The following is a 17111-nucleotide window of genomic DNA, read 5'->3' on the forward strand; positions in this document are numbered from 1 at the left end:
CATAAGACCTATCTGTGTCGGTGCGACGTAATGCCAATTGTAAACTGTATTTTAATTAGACCACACACATATCTACCGCCCTCTTTCTTTACATCTTTATTCTATTTTAACAATATTAAGCAGTACTCGTAGGCCACGTACTGAAGGCCACGTCTTCACTATGCAGTGGCGGCTCGTGCAGAAAATAAGTTGTATGCTGTAACCCATGCCCCCTCCAAAAAAGGAATTAAAAATATTTAGAAACATACGTGGTTTTCAAGAGGCTCTCCACTGAGTTTTTCATACTGAACAAACACGCAAACAACCGCAACACATATACACATTCTCACACAAAACTAATTAAACACACAATAACACCTGCTATGACAAAACATTCACGAACTCAGAAACACTCGGTGTGAGCGCGCAAAAACGGAACTTCTCAACGTTATCAAAACCATTGAACCAGCAACGTCGTAATGCAAAATTACATGTTATGTTGTTATAGTGACATTTATAAACTAGACATTTTGTAATGAAACGAAATCACAATATCATGTCCTTATTTCGACAACGTGAAAAGTGCATTTTTTATAGTTCATCGATTTACAAATATGGCTACGGAATAGCCAAGTTTGGAGTATTAAAAGACCTGGGGGGAACAACTGATGGTTTCCTCTACAGTATTTTGTTTTCCCGTTTGCTTTGAGCGATACCCTCTTAAATTCTACCGCTGAGTCAAGGGGGTGCAACCAGCCACGTTCTCATTTCGGTCGAAATGCTGGTGTGACCAGTGCTGCCTCTATGTGGTCGAACGAAGGCTTGCTGTGAAGTGATGCCTTGGCTGCTGTTTCCACAGCATATCGGAAGAGTTGAGCACGCATGCGCAAAGGGCAGAGTTCCTGCTTTCTGGCAAAAGGCTTAGAAATTCTCGCTGAGCTGTGATCTACACAGCACCGGGCGTGGAGCACACGACTAGTTACCTGGTTGTGAGGGGAGTTGAATGATTGGTTACTTTTTGGCTGGTGTCTTTTTTATTGCACTGTGTTTGATTGTAGCTAATATTATTAAAGTAATTCATTTTTCAAATAGACAATGTGCTGCAGCACTTCAACCCATAAGGTACGACCGCCCCTGCCACTATGGCAAACTAGCGAAAGTGACGAACCAGAGAACCTGTAGTTCGAAAGTTTTGGTCTAGATTTTATTATTTATATAATGTCTACCCTTCGACAGTCTCACTTCAGCAGCTCATTATATATGGCTAACACATAAAACCAAACATTTACTATAAAAATCGATTTGACATAAGTAATTACAACTTCTTTCAGCTCTCCTAATTTTTTGACAATTTGCACATTAGTTTGTCAGAGGGGGACGACCTTCATAAAGCAATTCCAGGAATACGTTCGTAGTTTCGAGACTCCTGGCTATAATCCCAGCTTATTTAAACAGTTACTATTTTAAGAATATTGTCTACAGTGTGATGCCAATATAATAAAACACAATTACAAGTAACAAAATAAATATCCCAGTATTTTTTTGACCTACACATGATTATTCGTTAAGTAGCATGAATGTTAGCGAGTAAAATTCTAAACTTGGTCTATTAGCAAAACAAAGGATCTTCTAAAAGTACCGTATTCAACAATATACACTTAGATACGATAAAAGCGTTGACGCTCAGATTGCAATGAAGTTAACAGCATACCTAATGTAGAAAAAATATAGGCCTATTGATGTCAGCCTTGCATCATTTCATATCAACCACGGAGCGTCTTGTATTTGCAGTTCCCGTCGAAGCATATGTGTCTGCCATTTCAGCGATTCTGCTGGTGAAACGGAATCATATGAAAAATGATCTCCGATGTTCACGACTTGTACAGTGTAATAACAGCAGTGAACAATCGCAGTAATTGTTTTCTTCGTCCAGGAATTCAACCGATATCGTCTCTCAAGAAGTTATGCAAAACACAGGCAGCGAAAACAACTTTTTCAGCATGCTCAAGTGTTTTCTGGGAAGCCTCGCTGGAGTATTGGAAACTCTCGTGTTATTTAACCAAAGCAGTTTTCTGACACTCTACGAGCTCTGTTATGGAGGTAAATAAAAATTCGGTTCTGGTCATTTCGTTCCAACTGTGCCTGCGCGTAAGGTGAACACGTCTCCACTAGTGATGGTTTAATCGATTCATTTTACTGAATCGATTCATTGTATTCCGTCAAATACAGTAGAGACAATACGCGACACTGAGCGAGATATCGAGGGACAGCTATTGGGGCTCACTCTAGCGGATAGACCTGAACGGTACTGATTCTCTCATAAGAGCACGTGTATTTTTGTGTGAAGTTTTTGGTGTTATTTATGCGTTTTCAGTGAGTTGACATAATTAAATAGTAGCGTGTGTCATTCCTTGATATCTCCTCTCAACATGAGAGGAAAGGTATGTGCTGTGTTTGGCTGCAATAATTACGAAGTAGAGAAAAATGCGCGGTCGTTCTTCAGGTTCCCTCGTGACAAGAAAATGTAAGTAATATTGTGTTTGCATATATATTCTTCCAGTGACAGAGATTTTTATAGTACTTCATAATCTTCTGACCTGCTCGACCCATCTTTTTAACTGGCATAAAATGTAATACGCATATTTTATTGTATAGTGCAGCAGTTAACCTTCAATACCGATGTGTTGTTGTAGGTGTGATCTGTGGGTTTAGAAATGTCACAGAAGTGATTTGGATAAGGTGTACAAGAAAGAAGGGACGTTACGCTTATATAAGAATTATAAGATCTGTTCAGATCATTTCCAGGCCAGCGACTTTAAAAATCCTCGACTATACAGCCAAGGGTATGTTACATTTTTACTCTAATTGTACGTAAATATTCCTCAAAGCATCACTATCGACAACATTTTCATACTTTTCATTCTTTAATCCCTCTTCTCAGATTAAAGCCGGAATTTTATAGATTTTCTTTCTGTTAGTAGGCTTCATGTTAAGAGGAAAATTGTCCAGCTTTTAAATGTTAATTCATTGCATCATGTGTGTAAGGAATGTGCCGATATTTTTATTGACAAGTGTCTTAATGTGATCATACAATGTTTTTTTTTTTAAATGAGAAAAAAGACAAATCCAACCGTAAAAGTTCAGGCAGGAATGCTAAAGCTAAAAAAGTAATGCATAAATGAAAGATCAAGCCATTTCACAGCAGCCCATTTCATATCTTGTTTATGTGTCTAATTTCAGTCTTTGAATAATAACCTTTTAAATAATTCTTCATTCATTTATCCAGAATTGCTTTAGGAACTTCGAAGTTAATATCTCAATACTACTTTCTTTCTAGACGTAATTTATTTATCCATTTCCGTATATACATTTCCATTGATATTTGAATTTAGCGCGATTTGTTCAGGTCAAGTCTGTAAGAGCGCCACCGTCGAATTGTCTCCCATTTTAGCAAGGTGAAATCCGTAAGTGTGGCGTATTGTCTCTCCTGTATTTGATTCCGTTCACGTTACTCAATTGATACAGTGTTCCTATACATGGGACATTAGAGTCACCGTTCCTATTACCTACATCTGTGTACACTGGTAGTCAGAAAAAAGAATATCCAATGCTCACTGCTGCCATCTGGTCTTCATTCTATGAACTGCCTTCCTATGCATTTCATCCAGACTTCATATTCAAAACCTTTCCGCCACATTATACAGAATTAGATGTTAATAATCTGTCCACGTGCAACCGATGATATCGCAATTCGATGACTGAAGTCTTGTGCAATGATGCTTTTTACGAACTGAGAGAATGCTGAGTAGTTCTTCCCAATATAAAACAGATGAGTTCTAAGACAACTGAAACACGTTGATTCAAAATATGCAAATCATTTGTCTCTATCACCCACCGGTCTTGAGATATACGACATCAACCATTTACAGTTATTTAAAATTGTATCAAGGAAAGCAACTCATAGACAGAAGTTTGACTAGAGCATTGATTGCTACGTGGAGTACTAATGAACATGACTTTAATCAATCAATCAATCAATCAATCAATCAATCAATCAATCAATCAATCAATCAATCAATCAATCAATCAATCAATCAATCAATCAATCAATCAATCAATCAATCAATCAATCAATCAATCAATCAATCAATCAATCAATCAATCAATCAATCAATCAATCAATCAATCAATCAATCAATCAATCAATCAATCAATCAATCAATCAATCAATCAATCAATCAATCAACCATCAATCAATCCTGGTCTGCATTTAGGACAGTCGCGCAGGTGGCAGATTCCCTATCTGTTGTTTTCCTAGACTTTTCTTAAATGATTTCAAAGAAATTGGATATTTATAGAACATTTCCCTAATTTCTCATTTCTCTAACTCCCTTTCCTATACACGAATACTTGCCCCATTTTGTCCTATTGAATTCCAACTTCATATTGTGAACTTTCCTCATTTTAAAGACAGCACTCAAACTTGTTCGTCTCCTAATGTCATTCCACGCCATTTCTCCACTGACAACTCGGAACATACCATTTAGTCGAGCAGCTCGTTTCCCTTCTCCCAAGTCTTCCCAGCCCAAATTTTGTAACAGTCTTGTAACGCCACTCTTTTGTCGAAAATCACCCAGAACAAATCGAGCTGCTTTTCTTTGGATTTTTTCCATTTCTTGAATCAAGTAACCCTGGTGAGGGTCCCATGCAGTGGAACCATACTCTAGTTGGGGTCTTACCAGAGACTTATATGCCCTCTCCTTTACATCCTTACTACAACCTCTAAACAACCTCATAACCATGTGCAGGGATCTATACCCCTCATTTACAATCCCATTTATGTGATTACCCCAATTAGTGCAAATGCACCCCGTGCCACATATTGGATCTGTTTGTTACATAGCCGCACACGTAACAAAACAAATTTGGTGAATTTATGCAACCTATGAATGCCATAACGTCCACTATCACTGATAATAAAAAAGAAGAAAATGTTCGGCTTTATGCGAAAAATAACGAAAAACAATGAAAACAGTACCGGTACTCATTCTGTTCTATAAAAAATAAAAATTTGCCAAAATTTTTAAAACCTGACGTGATAGAGGAGATCTTCAGATTTGAAATCAGTATGTAAAACTGCACTAGACACAGTAAACATCATGTTTCCATTGATGCTTTCACGGCCCGTACTTATAGACAGGCTTTTAGGCTAACGCCGTGTCAAGAAAATAAGGTGAAATTCTTTACGTTTCGCAGGTAACTTTGCTCTGCGTCTTCAGAAGAAAATCTCGACTGTCCACAAGAAAGGCTTCTCAAACAATGAGGTTTGAATCCTCTTTGATTTAGACGTTATAATAGAAGAGAAAGTGGTACGTTCATTCGTCACCAGATGACTCCCGGACGCGGTACAGCGCTAGCGTTCGAAGCGGAAGCTGACGGAACCATCAGAATCAGTCTGAAATGGTCACATAACATAACAGGTGTACGCACATATGAAAGTATGACATTGACACAAGCCTGGAATGAAACACCTGGCGATAAGGAACGTACGAATTTGGAAAACACCGAAACGAAACAACAATAGTGAAGGCACTGGGAAGGGAACTACCTACGTAAATCCTTAATGACTGGCAACCACGTATTACTCAATTGATAGCCAGTTCCCTGTTGGAACTGTTAGGATTTCTACGTATTCCCACAGCTCTCCGTATAATCCTGGACCTGTAGTGTCGAGCGTGGGTAAGAGCTGATTTGTTTGGCTGGTTGAGACGAATATTTCCTTCATGTTCCTTGATACGAGTATCAATGGACCGGCATGTTTGGCCAATGTATACCTTACCGAAAGTACAGGAATTTTCTTATACCCCAGGATGTAAAAGTGGGGACAATTTGTCCTTGGTTTTACCCAGACTGTGAGCAATTTTAGTGACGATGCCAAACACGGTTTTCATATTGTGTTTGCAGAGGACCTCGGCAATTCGATCTGTGGTGTTGTGAATGTAAGGCAGGTAGGCAGTTCCCATCACTTCTTCCTTCTGTGAGCTTTGCTTGGTCGTCTCTTTGGGATGCAGGGCTCTATGAATCTGCAAATCGCTGTAACCATTACCCTTGAACGCAGTGGCGGCTGGTGCAGAAAATCAGTTGTGTGCTGTAACCCATCCCCACTCCAAAAAATAAAAATATTTAGAAACATACCGGTATGTCGTTATCAATAAGCTCTCCACTGAGTTTTCCACACTGAACAAACACGCAAACAACCCCAACACATATACACATTCCTCATAAAGAACTATAAAACTATATAATTAAACACACAATAGCACCTGCAATGGCAAAATATTCACGAACTCAAACACTTGGTGTGAGCGCGCAAAAACAGAACTTCCCAGTGTTACCAAAATCATTGAAATAAAACCAGCAACGGCGTAATGCAAAATTACATGTTGTGTTTTTATAGTGACATTTATAAACTAGACATTTTTAATTAAAGAAAATCACAATATCATGTCCTTATTTTGACAACATAAAAAGTACAATTTTTATGGTTCATCGATGTACAAATGTGGCTATGCAATAGGCAAGTTGGTAGTATTCTATCCTCTTTGGTATTAAAAGACCTGGCGGGAACAGCTCTACAGTATTTTGTTTTCCCGTTTGCTTTGAGCGATCCCTTCTTAAATACTATTGCCGAGTCAAGAGGGTGCCATCTGCCACCTTCTCATGTCGGTCGCAATGCAAGTGTGACTAGTGCTAGTGCTGCCTCTCTGTGGTCGAACGAAGAATCGCTGTGAAGTGATGTCTTGGCTGTTGTTTCCACAGCCTATCGGAACACATTCTCTTTGTATCGGAAAAGTTGGGCACGCATGCGCAAAAGGCAGAGTTCCTGTTTTCTGGCTGATCTCACAGCACCCGGCGTGGAGCGCACCAGTAGTTACCTGGTTGTGAGGGGAGTTGAATTATTTCCTATTCTTTGGATGACGTCTTTTTCAATGCACTGTATTTGATTGTAGATAATATTTTTAAACTAATTTATTTTTCCAACAGGCAGTGTGCTGCAGCACTTCAGCACATAAGGTACGGCCGCCCCTGCTTGAACGTGACTTTGAGTGTGTCGTTCTCTACCTGGATGTTTGATGGCTCACAAATTCGTCTCGCCCTCTTGGCGAGCGTCGTGCGAATGCCTTGTTTTTGTGCTGGATGGTGGTGAGAATCTGCATGAAGATAGCGATTTGTGTGGGTAGGCTTACAATATACGGTATGTCCTAAGAAGCCGTCCGGTTTCTTTCTTTCTAGAACAACCAAGAAAGGAAGGCATCCGTCCGACCCCATCTCCATAGTGAATTTAACTGAAGGATGTTGCTGATTCAGGTGGTTTAGAAATATATGAAGTTTCTCAGGACCTTCTGTTCAGACCACAAATGTATCATCAGCATCCGTACGATTCTTTCAGTGAGCCATGGCTTTGTCTCACTCGCAGTGGAAGTTCGGCTCCCCGCCGATATCCAGTGGGCCGATAATGAACCGTATGTGTGCAGTCTCACCGATCGGCGAGTACCCCACTCAGCACTGTCTGTAGCGAGTCACTTGACTCTTGTGCCGTGCGCTCGCCGCTGCTATGATTCGATTCACTCGGACAGTTGACTGAATCGATACACTGCTTCGAAGCATACATTGAGTAGCCAACACCAGTCTCAACATAGCGGAGACTTGGCAGCGTATATATTCCTAAATATGTATATAAATGATATCAGTAAAGAACTGGAATCAGAGATAAGACTTTTTAAGGATGATATAGTACTGTATAGAGTAATAAATAAGTTACAAGATTGTGAGCAACTGCAAAAAGACCTCGGCAACGTTGTTAGTTGGACAGCAGGCAATGGCATGAAGATAAACGGGGTTAAAAGTTATTATTATTATTATTGTTATTATTATTATTATTATTATTATTATTATTATTATTATTATGTTATTTGTTTAACGTCGCACTAACACACTGAAGGTTTTCGGCGACGGAAGGGTGGGAGATTGGGAAGGTACCGGCCGTGGCCTACATTAAGGTGCAGCCCCAGTTGACTTGTATGAAAATGGGAAACCACGGAAAACCATCTTCAGGCCTGCTGGCAGTGGAGTTCGAACCCACTATCTCCCGAATGCAGGCTCACAGCTGCGCGACCCTAACCGCACGGCCACTTGCTCGGTGGGTTAAAAGTTAGGTTGTGAGTTTCACCAATAGGAAAAATCCTCTCAGGTTTAATTACTGCGTTGATGGGAAGAGAGTTCCGTATGTGGAACACTGTAAAGTACCTAGGTATTAATATAAGTAAAGATCTTCATTCGGATATAAATGGAATTGTAAATACAGGATACACACACTGCACATGATTATGAGCGTATTTGGGGGTTGTAGTAAGGATGTAAAGGATAGGGCATATAAGCCTCTGGTAAAACCCCAACTGGAGTAAGCTTCCAGTGTATGGGACCCTCACCAGGATTACTTGATTCGAGAACTGGAAAAAAATCCAAAGAAAAGCAGCTCGATTTGTTCTGGATGATTCCGAAGAAAAGAGTAGCGTCACAAGAATGTTGCAAAGTTTGGGCTGGGAAGATTTGGGAGAAAGAAGATGAGCTGCTCGACTAAGTGGTATGTTCCGAGCTGTCAGTTGAGAGATGGCGTGGAATGACATTAATAGGCGAATAAGTTTTGAGTTATCTTTTTAAAAGTAGGAAAGATCACAATACGAAGATAAAGTTGGAATTCAAGAGAACAAATTGGGGCAAATATTCTTTTATAGGAAGTGGAGTTAGTGATTGGAATAACTTACCAAGTGAGATGTTCAATAAATTGCAATTTTCTTTGAAATCATTTAAGAAAGGGGTAGGAAAACAACAGATAGGGAATCTGCGGCCTAGGCGACTGCCCTAAATGCAGATCAGTATTGATTGATTGATTGATTGATTGATTGATTGATTGATTGATTGATTGACAGACGGAAGATCTCCCTTCCCTAAGGAGAGGCGAGTCGCAGTGAGAGCGGACCTTTAGTGCTGGCACGAACACATTAGAATTACTCGTATATTGCATCAAAACTGAAAGCTCCGATTCTTTGAAAATTGAAGGTATCGACCGAAGAAAGAGAAGGACTGTGGCATGGAGAAAAATGAATGATTCCCAAGGTAGAATAATAAAGTTGAACATGAGCAGCCTAGAGCGCCGTGCGGTTAGGGTCGCGCAGCTGTGAGCTAGCGTCCGGGAGATAGTGGGTCGAACCCCACTGTCGGCAGTTCTGAAGATGGTTTTCCGTGGTTTCCTACTTTCACACCAGGCAAATGCTGAGGCTGTACCTTAATTAAGGCCACGGCCGCTTCCTTCCCAATCCTAGGCCTTTCCTATCCCATCGTCGCCATAAGACCTATCTGTGTCGGTGCGATGTAAAGCAAATAGCTAGCAGCCTAGAACGAGCACAAATCTGTGGAAGCAATGTGAGACTCAGGTAGCCGTCCCGCGGTCGCCACTGCAAATTTATAATTTGAAAACCCTGCGGGTCTGAGAAAGGCTGAGACTGAACTTCTGAGATATATCACATGTGTCCCTCTACATAAAGATCCGGTCAGAAGAGAGAGACTTTTGAATCCAATTTGCTTTATGTCGCACTGACGCAGACAGGTCTTATGGCGACGATGGTATTGGAAATGGCTAGGAGTGGGAAGGAAGCGGCCGTGCGAAACCACGGAAAAACATTTTCAGGCCTACCGACGGTGGAGTTTGAACCCACTGGTACTGAATGCAAGCTGACAACTGCGTGACCCAAACCGCGCAACCACAGAAGAGGAGAAGTAATCACTCTCTTACAATACGAAAGTACCGCCAGCTACTGGCGGGGAGTGTTGGTGGTGATTATTGTTTTAAGAGGAATTACAACGGGGCAACCATCCTTAATATAACACTAATCAGAGAGAAAAATGGAAGGGGTCCGACACTTCAAAAATGAAGATATCGGCCAAAAAAGACAAGAAAGAAGAAAAGCAAGGGCCGCGAAGGGCGTGAAAGTGAAAAACTCCCTAGGCCTCCATATGTTATACCGTCGAGGTCGGAAACGAGCAAGGGAGATCGGATACAAAACATGGCGGGGTTGAGTGGATTAGACGGTTGAGGCGCTGGCCTTCTGACCCTACCTTGGCAGGTTCGATCCTGGCTCAGTACGGTGATATTTGAAGGTGTTCAAATACGACAGCCTCGTGACGGTAGATTTACTGGCACTTAAAGGAACTTCTCGGCGTCTCCAAAAACCGTAAAAGTAGTTAGTGGGGCGTAAAGCAAATAACATTAGGATACGATAGATGAAAGTGAGGAGCCTCGCACAAGTAACCGGAAGTAATGCCAGGACTAAACTAAGTGCTCTGTTGTTATCAACCCACGCTCCCAAGTCAACAGCCCATTGGGTCCCTTTTAGTCGCCTCTTTCGTTAGTCAGGGGATATCATGGATATATTCTACCACCCCAACCCACAGGAGGGTGGCGGGGAGCATTTGGTGCCATCTGGAGAAACTAAACTATCCTCGAACGGTAAAATGGCAACTGACGAATTAAATTAGCGCTCGATCTTGACTTTTACTCACATTGCAATAAGTTACTAGTGAGTTGACCGAGCTCGATAGCTGCAGTCGCTTAAGTGGGGCCAATATCCAGTAATCGGGAGGTAGTGGGTTCGAACCCTACTGTCGGCAGCCCTGAAGATGGTTTTCCGTGGTTTCCCATTTTCACACCAGGAAAATGCTGGGGATGTACCTTGATTAAGGCCACGGTCGCTTCCTTCCCATTCCTAGGCCTTTCCCATCCCATCGTCGCCATAAGACATATCTGTGTCGGTGCGACGTAAAGCAAATTGATAAAAAAAAAAAAGACTAGTAAATTGGTGCAATGCTAGTATACTTGAAAACTTACGTTATCACGCAGTGGCAAGCAGTTAAAACCCAATAATCACTTATAATAGTTCCTCCACAAGATGACTGGGCTATGTTGTTTGTCGTAGGATCTATTAGCGTAACGACGAGGTACACCTGAAAATAGAATACAGTTCGATAATAAAGTTATGTATGTTCGGTTTGAGATATTTCACATACAATTTCGCACGGTGATAATTTCTAGACATAAGCATACTCTGTTACTCTTTGAAACATTACGTAGTTGCGCTTAGGCCTAGATCTTTTGGCGATCATCTTCCTACAAGGAACTTGGAGAATAAATAATTGCTGCATGGCATGAACACAGTCTTGGAGGAGTACAGTAATGGAGTGCAGTGGAACGAAGTTCGATGATACAGGAAATATTAGATTAGGAAGTGAAACCTTAAAGGTAGTAGATGAATATAGTTACTTGGGTAGTAAAATAACTAACCATGGCAGAAGTAAGCCGGCTCCGTGGTGTAGGGATAGCGTGCTTGCCTCTTAACCGGAGGCCGCGGATTCGATTCCCAGCCAGGTCAGGGATTTTTACCTGGATCTGAGGGCTGGTTCGAGGTTCACTCAGCCTACGTGATTATAATTGAGGAGCTATCTGACGGTGAGATAGTGGTCCCCGCCTAGAAAACCAAGAATAACGGCCGAGAGAATTTGTCGTGGTGACCTCATGACATGTCGTAATCTGCAGACCTTCGGGCTGAGCAGCGGTCACTTGGAAGGCCAAGGCCCTCAGGGCTGTAGTGCCATGGGGGGAGTGGGGTTATGGCAGAAGTAATAGGGACATAAAATGCACAGTAGCACAAGCAAGGAAGGCCTTTCATAAGAAAAAAAACTTATATTCAAACACTGATGTAGGAAGCAGAAAGATGTTTCAGAAGACTTTCATCTCGAGCGCTGCATCGTGTGGAGGTGAAGCATGGACGATAACTAGCTCAGCGTGAATGAGAATAGAAATTTTTGAAATGTGGTGTTACAGAAGAATGCTAAAGGTGAGATGGATAGATCGAATCACGAATGAATAGATACTGAATCGAATTTTTTAGAGGAGAACGAATTGGTGAAATTTGTCGAGAAGAAGTGATAGAATGATAAGGCACATCTTGAGACACCCAAGACTTATTCATTAGGTGCTTTAGGGAAGTGTAGGCGCTAGAAACGACAGGGGTAGACCAAGGTATGAATATGACAAACAGATTAGAATAGATGTAGGATATAGTAGAAATGAAAAGGTTAGCACATGACATGGTGGCATGGAGGGCTACATCAAAACCGTCTATGGACTGATGACCCAATCAACAACACGTGGCCTATGTATGCATGTACAGTATGAATTTATGTGTGTATTGTAACCTTTCAAAGAGAGCCTTCTGCCAGAGGAGGCGTCGAGTAAGGCTCTGACGTTTGGATAAGGGATTTAAAAATAATAATTTAGTGTGCTAAAATACATATGATATAAAATTGGAAGAGTTAAGAACGGCCAAGAAGGTCACGATTTATTTATTTATTTATTTATTTATTTATTTATTTATTTATTTATTTATTTATTTATTTATTTATTTATTTAATAAAAAATTACAAAGACATTTGCCAAGCTAGTTACGATACGAAGATGACTTCTTTGTTAAAGTTTACTGACAAAAATCCGAAATCAATAAAATACTCATTCACAAAACAATGGAGTGTATTATAGAGAAACACATAACTATCCCGACCAATAAGTTTCATTTCCCTACAATAGACTTTAAATCATTATTCTTTCTTTCTTAATCTGTTTACCCTTCAGGGTTGGTTTTTCCCTCGGATTCAGCGAGGGATCCCACCTCTACCGCCTCAAGGGCAGTGTCCTGGAGCGTGAGACATTGGTTCGGGAATACAACTGAGGAGGACGACCAGTACCTCGCCCAGGTGGCCTCACCTGCTATGCTAAACAAGGGCCTTGTGCGGGGGATGGGAAGATTGGAAGGGGTAGACAAGGAAGAGGGAAGGAAGCGGTCGTGGCCTTAAGTTGGGAACCATCCCGGCATTTACCTGGATGAGAAGTGGGAAACCACGGAAAACCACTTCCAGGATGGCTGAGGAGGGAATCGAACCCACCTCGACTCAGTTGACTTCCCGAGGCTGAGTGGACCCCGTTCCAGCCCTCGTACCACTTTTCAAATTTCGTGGCGGTGCCGGGAATCGAACCCGGGTCTCCGGGGGTGGCAGCTAATCACGCTAACCACTACACTCCATTACTCCATTAATTTAACTGAAACGAGATTTTTGAAGTCTTACTGGTAAAAAGACGAAGTAAAGCAAGAATTAATCCACGGTAAAAACTGTTAATACAAGTTAAAATGTATCCCTTAAATTACTCAAATTTTTGCGAAAAATTAAACAGAATCTAAGTGGCTGATTCACAGTCACAAATCCACAAAAGTATCAACACACACTGTGCCATCAAACGAAGAAAATACAAAGCTGAACTGATAACATATCAGCGGGAACAAAAGAAATAGAATAGCACATCGCAAACGTAAAACAGAAAACCGGGCGAGTTGACCGTGCGGTTAAGGGCGCGCAGCTGTGAGCTTGCATCCGGGAATAGCGGGTTCGAACCCCACTGTCGACAGCTCTGAAGATGCTTTTCTGTGGTTTCCCACTATACACCAGGTAAATGCTGTGGCTGTACCTAAATTAAGGCTACAGCCACTTCCTTCCCACTCCTAGGCCTTTCCTATCCCATTATCGCATAAGACCTATCTGTGTCGGTGCGACGTAAAGCAAATTGTAAGAAACAAGAACAAAAAGACGTAAAACAAGAACAAATCTAGCAAGCACACGAGTAGTAGAGCAGTGGTGGTTGCGAGACAATGGGAGCTGCGTTAGCATTTTTCCGCAGCTGTCATCTTGACGGACCCTAACCTCACTTTTTCGGACAAGAGAACGTCGCTAAATTCACTGCCGCCATCTTGACAGGGCGTAACATCATTGTTACCAATTTAGCTACGTAGGGGCGCGGAATTTAAATATCCACGTGCTTTTGACAGCTGCCATCCTGACAGGACCTAACCACGTGCACTTGTTTTTAGCGCGGAATTTAAACAAGTGAACGTCGCTAACCTCATTGCTGCCATCTTAACAGACCCTAACTTCACTGCTGCCACCTCAACTACGTGGAGGGCGCGGAATTTAAAAATGCACGTGCTTTTGACAGCTGTCATCTTGACAGGTCCTAACCACATGGGGGCGGAATTTAAACAAGTGAACGTGGCTAACCTCACTGCTGCCATCTTGACAGGACCTAACCTCATTGTTGCCACATTAAGCACGTGGGGGCGCGGAATTTAAAATCCACGTATTTTTGACAGCTGTCATCTTGACAAGTCCTAATCACGTGGGCACGGAATTTAAACAAGTGAACGTGGCTAACCTCACTGCTGCGATCTTGACGGGGTCTAACCTCATTGTTGCCGCCTTAAGCACAGGGGGGCGCGGATTTAAAATCCACGTGCTTTTGACAGCTGTCAAGATGACAGCTGCCATCTTGACAGGTCCTTTGAGCACGTGGGGCGCGGAATTTAAAGAAGTGAACGTGGCTAACCTCACTGCTACCATCTTAACAGCGCCTAACCTCACCGCTGCCACCTTAAGTACGTAGGGGTGCGCGGAATTCAAAATCCACGAGCTTTTAACAGCTTCCAAGATGACAGGTCGTAACCACGTGCACTTGTGAACAAGTGAACGCGGCTAACCTGACTGCTGCCATCTTGACAGACCCTAACCTCACTGCTGCCATCTTAACCATGTGGCGCCGCGGAATTCGAACAGCTGTTAAGATGACAGTTGCTATCCTTAAACACGTGCACTTGTTGTAGCTAACCCCACTGCTGGTATCTTGACAGGCCCTGACCACGTGCACTTGTTTCTCCAAGGAATTTTGAAAAAGTGATCGATCGCTATACCTCATTGGTCTTATCTTGATTTAACTACGTGCAGACGCGGAATTTTTGAAAAGGGAACGATCCTAACGGAACATAGCCAGGGGAACCTAACCTCAGAGAATTAAGGCTAGCTGCCTTTCTCGACACCATCATAGAGAAGGGGCCTAACTTTAGAGGATTAAGGCTAGCTGCTCTTCTGGACATGCCCTTTCGCAGACACCATCTTCCTCCTCCTCCTCCTCCTCGTGACGTTAGAGGTCAACACAATCCTTCCTCCTCCTCACAGTTACGGAGGTCAGCTCATTCCCTCCTCCTCCTCATAGTTACGAGGTCAGCACAATCCATCCTCCTCCTCACAGTTACTAAGATCAGCTCATTCCCTCTTCCTCACAGTAACGGAGGTCAGCTCATTCCCTCCTCCTCCGCTTCACAGTTACGGAGGTCATCTCATTCCCCTCCTCCTCCTCACAGTTAAGGAGGTCAGCCTCGTTTCTCCTCCTCCTCCGACGACGAGTTTAGCCGCGTTCCTCCTCCTCCTCCTGACAGTTCTACGGACAGATGCCCTCCTATGCTAGATGGCCCTCCTCTCCCCTATCTACTGTCTACACCGTCGCTAAGGCTTTACGTCTCTATCCGACGTGTGACCTGTCCTCCTGAACAAGTTAAAACAAACTGTTAATCAATCTTGTTACAGAGAACCGGAAAAATTGCATTGTGCTGTGCTCCTCTACCAGGAGCAACTTGTTATGGTGTTTAGAATATAGTTATCTTACAGTAAAGATTTGGAATATTCAGCATATATTCGTCATCGTGTTCTGAACAGAGAAGAAACACCGTCGCTAAGGCATTACGTCTCTAATAGACGCATGAAGAAAATCTCTATCACATGCAACAGAAGAAAATCTATATTACAGATGAAGATTCGAACACTGATCACTCGGTTGAATGTCAGATTAAAGAAAGAAAATTTCTAGTAACAAATATGGATTAGATCCCCGTTCTCTCTCTGTTATAGAATCGAACCCTGATTAATAAAACCAAACCCATGGCACTACAGCCCTTGAAGAGCCTTGGCCTACCAAGCGACCGCTGCTCATCTCGGAGGCCTGCAGATTACGAGGTGTCGCGTGGTCAGCACGACGAATCCTCTCGGCCGTTATTCTTGGCTTTCTAGACCGGCACCCTGATTAATAGTAGAATAAAAATACCAACAGATAACCACTATAAAAATATCTTTCTATTACTGCAATGGATTCAAACAGTGATCACTCTGTTGAATGTCATATTAAAGAAAGACAATTTCTAGAAAAAGTTATGGATTCGAAATCCCGTTCTCCCTGTTATAGAATCGAACTGTCATCACTCCGATTAATAGTAGAATAAAAATACCAACACATACTATTACTGTAATGGAGACGAATATTGATCACTCTGTTGAATGTCAGATTTAAAAAAATATATGGATCCGAACCTCCGTTCTCTCTGTCATGGAATCGAACCCTCATCACTCTGATTAATAGTAGGATAAAAATGCCAACACATAACCACAATAAAAAATCTCTATCTATTACTGTAATGGATTCGGACACTGATTACTCTGTTGAATGTCAGATTTAAAAATAGAAAATCTCTAGAAAAATAAAGTATGGATTCGAGCTCCCATTCCCTCTGTCATGGAACCGAACCCTCATCACTCTGATTAATAGTAGAATAAAAATGCCAACACATAACCACTATAAAAATCTCTTTCTATTACTGTAATGGATTCGAACACTGATCACTCTGTTGAATGTTAGATGAAAAAAGAAAATCTCTAGAAAAATGTGGATTCGATCCCCCGTTCTCTCTGTTATGGAATCGAACCCTCATCCCTCTGATTAATGGTAGAATAAAATACCAATTCCTAACCACTATAAAAAATCTCTTTCTATTTCTGTAATGGATTCGAACACTGATCACTCTGTTGAATGTTAGATTTAAAAAAATCTCTAGACAGAAATGGATTCGAACCCCCGTTCTCTCTGTTATGTAATCGAACCCTCATCACTCTGATCAATGGTAGAATAAAAAAATACCAACACATAAGAACTATAAAACTATCTCTTTCTTTTACTGTGATGGATTCGAACACTGAGGTCGCCTGGGAGTGGTACTCTCCCTCCCCCCCCCCACCATTTGATTCCCCGACTGCAAGTCTCACGCTCCAGGACACTGCCCTTGAGGCGGTAGAGGTGGGATCTCTCGTTA

At 41.9% G+C, this 17111-nt stretch overlaps 1 protein-coding gene across 1 annotated transcript in view; it reads right to left on the reverse strand.

Moving 5' to 3' along the window:
- The window catches only part of LOC136876481 (trypsin), a 92944-nt gene that overhangs the window by 44425 nt on the left and 31408 nt on the right, over positions 1 to 17111 (reverse strand). The window contains exon 3 of the mRNA XM_068228452.1: positions 10925 to 11040. Within this exon, the coding sequence (XP_068084553.1) occupies positions 10925 to 11040 (116 nt within the window). The remainder of the gene's footprint in view (positions 1 to 10924; positions 11041 to 17111) is intronic.

The sequence above is a fragment of the Anabrus simplex genome, chromosome 6, assembly GCF_040414725.1.
Source record: "Anabrus simplex isolate iqAnaSimp1 chromosome 6, ASM4041472v1, whole genome shotgun sequence".
Lineage (NCBI taxonomy): Eukaryota > Metazoa > Arthropoda > Insecta > Orthoptera > Tettigoniidae > Anabrus > Anabrus simplex.